Source organism: Nanorana parkeri, unplaced genomic scaffold, assembly GCF_000935625.1.
Source record: "Nanorana parkeri isolate BGI_ZX_2015 unplaced genomic scaffold, ASM93562v1 scaffold4932, whole genome shotgun sequence".
Lineage (NCBI taxonomy): Eukaryota > Metazoa > Chordata > Amphibia > Anura > Dicroglossidae > Nanorana > Nanorana parkeri.
Window position 1 is genome coordinate 1 of NW_017311192.1, and position 8,452 is coordinate 8,452.

The window sequence follows — 8,452 nt, forward strand, 5'->3', positions numbered from 1 at the left end:
CGCTGTAAAACGTCCAGGTGTGAACCAGGCCTAAGGGGCGTTTCCTCCTCTCCCGGCCTCGTCCCTAGTAACAGGCGGCGGTCAATCATTCCAACGCTTTGTCACCTGTTCCAGGGCAGATCGGCATCGTAGATGGTATGTGCAGGAGAACCGATCTGCCCTAAAACAGCTGATCGGTCCTGAAATGTCACTTCTATCCCACTCTGTGAGTGGGGTGGAATGTGAGATCGCAGTCACAGTCACCTATTGGCGGTCACACATTCCACTGCCGAAAAACTGGACGGGATTAGGTTAAAACATGTGACCACGTCACCGGTCACACATTCTAATATAGTCACAACCTTTGATAAAAAAACGACATCAGGGGGGTACGGCCGGTACCCATGTGAGGGGTTTAGCTAGCTTGTGGGGGGCCTCTTACATGGGTATCAGCTGTACCAGGGGCGGCATGGCAGATGTGATAGGGGAGCGGATGGAGGAGGCCGGGCCCCAGCAGCAGCAGGTAATAAGAGTTGGGAGGAGGTACAGGAAAAGGGACCCCAATGACCAGCCCACCTGGGACCCTGCAGAGCCCACCATAGAGAGTCTCTGGTAGGCTATGAAAGATAACATTTTGCACCACGGCCCTTTGGTTATTAGGTCCGCCACTGTCTGTGTGAATGTGTGTCCTGAGGAATGTGCGTGTGCTTAGATCCATGTTCCATTTCAGAAATGACCTGTGACATGTAAAACTGATCGTACATGACAAAGTCATACATGTTGGCATAACCCCCCAGAGGCAGGGAGGGCTGACATGTGACTCTCAGGGGGGGGTCCTTAGCCTGGTTGGGGGATGTGTACAGTAAATGGGGCGCCAGTCACTTGAAGGACTTTTAGAAGCTTTATTGTAGAACAAACAGAACTGGGAAAGAGGGTAGAGGGCTTCAGACATCCATATCAAACATAGACTCCAGACCCAGTGGGCGGAGTCACCCTCCGGGTCCGAGACGCCAGAGAGGTACGTATCCTGGATCTATTACAACACCTTAGTAGAGCAGAAGATGACACTGTGCAGCAGATCCACAGCTGCATGGAGGATAAGCATGAGATCTTCCCCGGGAGAGACACCACACTTGTTCCTGAGGTCCATGCCATCCTGACCTTCATGGCACCTCCAGAAATCATAGGGCTCCTCCTCTTCTCCTTCCCAGATAGTTCCAGACCCCTCCTGGGTCCACATCTGGCCTCCTCCAGGCCTAAGGCCAAGTCAGCTTCTCCAACTGTGTACATCATACCCCCAGGCTAAGCCCGGGGACTGCCCTCAGAACAAGGCAATTCCTGAGTATTTCTGCACTTCCCCAGCATGCACTACTGCAAGGTGATCAGATTTTTAAAATGATATTCGGGAATTTCTTTTAGCTTCTGACAATCTCCCGGCTTCCCCACTAATAGCGTATCTTCTCAGCAGCTGCATACAGCGTGCACTGGTTTAAATAGTAACTGGCAAAGGCTGCAGAGCCCACCACAGATCCTGCACAGACCCCCTGAGACCCTGTGGAGCCCACCATAGATCTTGCGGAGCCCACCATAGGACCTGCAAAAAAGCACCCCTGAGACCCTGCAGAGCCCACCACAGGTCCTGCAAAGCACCCCTGAGACCCTGCAAAGCCCACTATAGATCCCATCATAGACCCCACATGCCCGACTAACTCGACTGGAATCTGGACCCGCCCCTCAACAGAGATCCGGACCCGCTCCCCAACGGGGATCCAGACCCGCCCCCTCCTGCTGCTGCTCCTCCTCACCTCTGCCTCCTCCTCCTGATCGATTAGGCAGCCGAGGCTTGTCGGTGGTATACAAATTTGTTATTTTGTTTAATTTTATATTCCCGGGGACATTTCCGGGGATGGGCTCCTCAATCCGGGAACTGTCCCTGGAAATCGGGGACAAATGGTGACCCTATACTACTGGCCATGAAACCCCCAGTGATTTTTCTGAAGAGGTATAGACACTCCTAGTGTTCTCTCATTGGTGGACTCACTCTGTGGCAAGGTTGCAGCCCAATGCAGGTAGGTGCAATCAGGGCCGCCATCAGATCAGGTATGGTCGATACCCATGTGTTGGGCCCGGGCAGCCTGGGGGGCCCTGCCTCTTAACATGGGTATCGGGCATACCAGGGGCAGAGGTGACAGGGGAGGAGGTGGTGGAGGAGGCCAGGCCCCAGCAGCGCTGGTCTGGTGGTGGAGGAGGCAGGTGTTCTGTCGAAAACTCCAACGCCTGGAGATCACCAATGACCTCACTTTCGGTTTACTTGCAAGTAAGAGGTTTGGCTGAGTAGGCTCCACTGCGTGGGCGCCACCGGCTGCATTTCCCTATTCACATACCAGGAGTTGGAGTTTTCAACAGAACACTGGGCCACTGCAGCGCCGGTCCGTTGGCGGGAGAGGCCGGGCCCCACCAGCAGCAGCAGAAAGTAACAGGAGCTGTGGAGAGGTGCAGGGAAAGGGACCCCGACCAGCCCACCTGAGACCCTGCAGTGCCCACCATAGAGAGTCTCAGATGGGCTGTGCAGGATCTATAGTGGGCTCTGTGTGTCTCTGGTGGGTTCAGTGCATTGCTTATCCCAGAGTCCAGTGCGTTGCTTATCCCTTGGTCCAGTGCGTTGCTTATCCCTTGGTCCAGTGCGTTGCTTATCCCTTGGTCCAGTGCGTTGCTTATCCCAGATGACTTGGAATACACTGTTCCCCAGTCAACTTCCAGGACAGCCAATGAGAGAGGGCTCCGCCCGCCTGAAACAGGAAACGCATCATCCACATTAGATAAAAAGACACTCCTACAAACACGTCAGTTTTTGTGTGTTTCCATCGGCATAACAGGAGAAACATTGCAACGTTTATTGTTTTACTTCAGGCCATGATGCAAGTTGCAGGGGCCTCCCATGTGATGCGGTCTCAGAACCAGGGACAGTGGATCCTGGAGATTGGCATAGCTGGGCTTCCAGACCAGACCAAAAAAAAACCCCCCCACCCGATAAAAAGGTTTCCTTCCACAATTGAAGGCTTGGCAACCATCCTTCAAGGCGTGAGTGACTCCAGATGGCGATCCCCCTGTGTGTGTCTCAAAATAACATGTGTTATTGTCCTACACCCGTAAGGGGTGCCCCCCTCCCAATCGGCTCCCACTGCACTGACTCCGTGTGCCCCTATGTGCCTTGTTCCTCTTTTCCCATGCTGGAGGCCTGTGGATCCTGATTGACCTGGGCCCCCCATGGAAGGGGGTCCGGGTCTCACTGACTTCCGCATACTGAGGTGGCTGTTCAGGGGGAGTTTATCCCCCTGAAAGGGGACTTACCACATCTGGAGGGTCGTGCGAGGGCCGCTGGGGCATAGGGAGGCATTTGATTCAGCCAGGTGCTGGTCTTCTGGGGCAATAGTGGCAGGGTCCAGGTGGAAGTGATGTCACAGGGGTCACTTCCGGTTGCGAATCAAGGAACTGGGCGTGCGTTCCAAGATGGTTTGCATGCTTAGTGATTTAAGGAGCAGATGGAGGGGGTCATGGCGGTGTTGGCAGCAGCGTTGATCTGGAGACTTGCAACGCAGACTTGCTGTAATTGTGCAACAAAATTGTCTGTCTACAATAGTTTAGCAAGTCATTTTCAAACGTGCAGCTCAATTGCTCGCTATCTGGGTACTTCTCGCCCAAAGTTAGAAGATGCGCCTCTTGCAACCTCAAGCTGTCGCCCTCTTGGTCAATGCCCTTGTGCCAAGGATGTGTAGAGAAGCTGGAATCCAAAGAGTCAGCTGGGATGTTTAAGGGCCTTATGGATACCATGAGGGAGGAAATGGTCTCTACATTTCAGTCTTTCCGGTCTGTCATTCAGAGCACAGGGCCTATTTTGGGGTGCAAAGCAATCTAGGTCCCTCAGGTGAGGGTTGCTCGAGTGTCTACACTGGCAGTGTAGCCAGTGGAGAGGCACCCAGTGATTGTTCTGATTCCCCACAGAGGCCAGATGATCAGTCTGAGGAAGACTTGGAGGTAGATTTTGATGAACCAAAGAGGACCAAATACCTGTTTCCTTCCTTTGAGACCGGAGAGTTGCTAAAGGCCATTTGGGATACCTTAGGTTTGAAGGAAGAAATGACCGAGCTTTCGGTGCATGATAAAATGTACAAGGGGCTTCCGGTACACAAATCCCTGCAGGATATGATTCAATCTGAATGGGAACACAGAGAAAAGAGGATATTCTTTTCATCCAGTCTTAAACGCCGATCCCCCTTTGCTGAGGAGGACGCGGCAATTTGGGACAAATGTCCGAAATTGGACGCGTCACTATCTATCAAAACAGTCGGATTTGTCTTTTGAGGATATGGGGGTGCTGAAAGACCCCATGGACAAAAGGGTGGAATTTTTGCTCAGGAAAGGTTGGGAGGTGGCCAACGCTGGGTTCAAGCCTGGCCTCGCCATCGTGTGTGGCCAGAACCTTGGACATCTGGCTTGCGCAACTGCGGTCACAATTGGAAGGAGGTACTGAGAGGGAACAAATCTTTGATTCCCTCCCTTTCCTGAGCAAGGCCATGTCCTACATAGCTGATGCTTCTGCAGAGGCCGTTAGATACTCTGCGAGAACTAGGGCCTTGATAAACTCGTTCAGAAGGGCGTTAAGGCTACAGATGTGGACTGGTGACGCAGCCTCCAAGTCGAAGCTATGTGGATTGCCCTTTAAAGGGGATCTGCTTTTTGGTCAAGAATTGGAGACTGTGTTGGACAGGTCTGCAGACAGAAAAAAGGGTTTTCCCCTGCCCAAGAAACAACAACAAAGGAAAAAGTTACCAGGTACCAAACTCATGTTTTCAATTTTATATATTAAGTTGTAAGAGTGTTAGTAATAAAAGTGGGTCCACTGAAGCACCCGGTGGGAAAGCCAGTGCATGGACTTGGTGGGAGGGTCAGTGGGTGGACTCAGTGGAACAGCCAGTGGACAGGTCTATGGTGTGTTGGTTGGGGGGGGGGGCAGGGGGCCCAGGGCTAAAGCTGTGTAATGGGCCCCAAAGTTTCTGATGGCAGCTCTGGGTGCAATCAATAGCAGAACACACACAGATACAAATCTTACATACAATCTGGTGCACTCTGAGGGCTGTGCAGCAGCCAAGCGATTAACACACACGTCTGAGATTCCTCAAGCTATCCTACAAGCTGGAAATACATACATGTATCCATGTACAGTACATATTCTTTCTGTATAGAAAATATATTAGAAAAATATAATATAACTTTAAATTAGCCAAATGTATAGAGTTCTGGTGATTGATTGATTTTATCTCTCTGTACAGGTTTATTGATGACCCGGGATTTCGGTGAAGTTGGTCTTCATAAGCAGAATTGAGTCATATCGGAGACAAGCCATATACGTGATCTAAGTGACTAGAAGGGTTTTCTACAGTTCACTGGAAGATTCACACAGGACACAAGACATATCACACAGGACACAAGACATATCACACAGAACACAAGACATATCACACAGGTCATATCACACAGGACACAGGACACAGGTCATATCACACAAGACATATCACACAGGACACAGGTCATATCACACAGGACACAAGACATATCACACTGGACATATCACGCAGGACACAGGTCATATCACACAGGACACAGATCATATCACACAGGACACAAGACATATCACACAGGACACAGGTCATATCACACAGGACACAAGACATATCACACAGGACACAGGTCATAAAGGTTTTGGATATTCCGCAGCATTGATCCAACATCAGAGGACAAGAGAAGTAATTTCAGTGTTCTATAAGTCGCAGTGACTTTACAGTGACGTCAAACCCCTGAACACAAGAGAAGTAATTTCAGAGGCCAATTCTTGTTTGGAATCTGACAAAGGTTTTACAATGGAGGCAAAGCTCATCAGACATCAGACGGTTCTCAATGCAGAGAAGCCATATCAGTGTTCTGAATGTGATAAAGCTTTTATATGGAAGTCACATCTTATTTCACACGAGAGGGTTCACACTGGAGAGAGGCCGTATCAGTGTTTTGAATGTGACAAAGCTTTTAAAACAAAAACACAACTTATTGTACACCAGATGATTCACACTGGAGAGAGGCCGCATCAGTGTTCTGAATGTGACAAAGCTTTTAAAAAAAAAGGACATCTTATTGTACACCAGAAGGTTCACACTGGAGAGAAGCCGTATCAGTGTTCTGAATGTGACAAATGTTTTGTATGGAAAACACAACTTCATGTACACCAGAGGCTTCATAGTGGAGATAAGCCATATGAATGTTCTGAATGTGGCAAAGTTTTTAAAAGAAAAGCACATATTATTGTACACCAGAGGACTCACACTGGAGAGAGGCCATATGAATGTTCTGAATGTGGCAAAGCTTTTAAAACAAAAACACATCTTATTGTACACCAGAGGATTCACACTGGAGAGAGGCCATATGAATGTTCTGAATGTGGCAAAACTTTTGGAGAGAAGACAATACTAATCGCACACCAGAGGATTCACACTGGAGAGAAGCCATATGAATGTTCTGAATGTGGCAAAGCTTTTAGAGAGAAGACAAAACTAATCGCACACCAGAGGGATCACACTAGAGAGAGGCCATATGAATGTTCTGAATGTGACAAAGCTTTTAAAACAAAAACACATCTTATTGCACACCAGAGGGTTCACACTGGAGAGAGGCCATATGAATGTTCTGAATGTGGCAAAGCTTTTAAAACAAAAACACATCTTAATGGACACCAGATGATTCACACTGAAGAGAGGCCATATGAATGTTCTGAATGTGGCAAAGCTTTTAAAACAAAAACACAACTTATTGCACACCAGAGGGATCACACTGGAGAGAAGCCATATTAGTGATCTGAATGTAACAAAGCTTTTAGATTGAAGTTACAACTAAGCAGACGGTTCCCACTGGAGAGAAGCCATTTCAATGTTCTAATTTTTGAAAAAGCTTTTAAAATGAGCTCAAAGCTTATCAGACACCAGAGGATTCACAATTCAACTTCAGTTTTAGTGTAGTGATGGGCCGAACACCCCGGAGGTCGGTTCGTATTTTAACATTCGAAAGGCCGATAATGTTGAATACAAACTCAATGCAAGTCAAAGGGGCTCAAACGTTCGGAAATGATTGTCTCCTTTAAAGAAGAACTATGGGGTCAGGGCTTTTCCCCTATAGTTCTCCAAAGGTAACGGGAGGACACAAACTAGCGTCCTCCCGTCACCCAATGCTCAGTATATAGGGGGCTACAGCTCGCGGTATACTGAGACGCCGCAGCCTGAGCGGATCCTGACAATACTGTCAAAATCCACCCAGCTGCGTGATTGACAGCTGGCTCTGCCTATCTAGAAGCAGAGCCAGCTGTACCTGCCCCCTCCCCCGTCCATTCCGCCAGTCAGCCCAGGAGGATCGGACCGGGGAGGGGGAATCCCTACAGCGAGCCTTGAGTGACAGTCACGGCTCTCTGCAGGGACAGGATCGAGAAGTGAGCGAGAGACGATATGTGTTCTCTCACTTCCCGATCTATTTGAGCCGACCTGTGACAGTTTAATTGTCACAGGTCAGCTAGAACTTAGAGGATGAGTGAAAATCACTCGTCTCATAGTTCTACTACTTTTAAGAGGGCTTATATGCAAATTATTGGCCATAAAAAGTGTATGGGGCCTGGGTACTGCCCTGGGGGACATGTATGGGGGTCTGGGTCCGGGTACGGCCCTGGGGGACATGTATGGGGGTCTACACCAGGCCACATGCCCTCGGCACTGGGAGGGTGTCCCTGTGCCGATAGGGAGAAGGGCCTCTTCCCCCCAACCCTGACCCCATGTTTGTGGGGGTCTGCGGGCAAGGGGGCTTATTTGCACCGGGGTACCCCTTTAATGAAACCCCCACCCCCCTCTCTTGTGAATGACTAAGGAGTTATTGTCCTCAATCACTAAATGGTTACATAAAATAGTTATTCAAAAGTCCAGACTTTTGATAAAATTCTTTATTTTGAGAAAAAAACAAAAGATGTTTTTGACAAGTCTTTAATATTTAACCCCCCCCCCCCCCCCAAAAATAGATCCTCCGACGCAATCCAGCGTCAATCACGACGTCCATCAATGTCCATGACAAAACGACCACAACTTTGGCCTATGGACACAGAGGCTGCTTGCCCTCTTATTGCTGCATGAGAGAGGCTGCCTGTCCTTGTTGTCCTTTCTGGCATGATGTGTACTGCAATAGACGGCAATAATCGACTGTTAGAATCAACTGTTCTGATCGACTGTTCTAATAGAAGAGTATGACTATAGTACAGAACGCTGTATATAGGAGTCTGTATATAGGAGTCTGTATATAGGAGTATGTGTATATAGGAGTCTGTATATGGGAGTCTGTGTATAGGAGTCTGTATATAGGAGTATGTATATGGGAGTCTGTATATGGGAGT

The 8,452-nt window shown here is 49.0% G+C and overlaps 1 protein-coding gene across 1 annotated transcript; it reads left to right on the forward strand.

Annotated features, from left to right (window-relative positions):
• Positions 1 to 5,867: 5,867 nt before the first annotated feature.
• On the forward strand, positions 5,868 to 6,878 carry LOC108804060 (zinc finger protein 300-like). The gene is made up of 2 exons (XM_018575827.1): positions 5,868 to 6,179; positions 6,261 to 6,878. The coding sequence occupies exons 1-2, from the start codon at positions 5,898 to 5,900 to the stop codon at positions 6,876 to 6,878; spliced, it is 900 nt and encodes a 299-aa protein (XP_018431329.1). The 5' UTR covers positions 5,868 to 5,897.
• Positions 6,879 to 8,452: the final 1,574 nt, after the last annotated feature.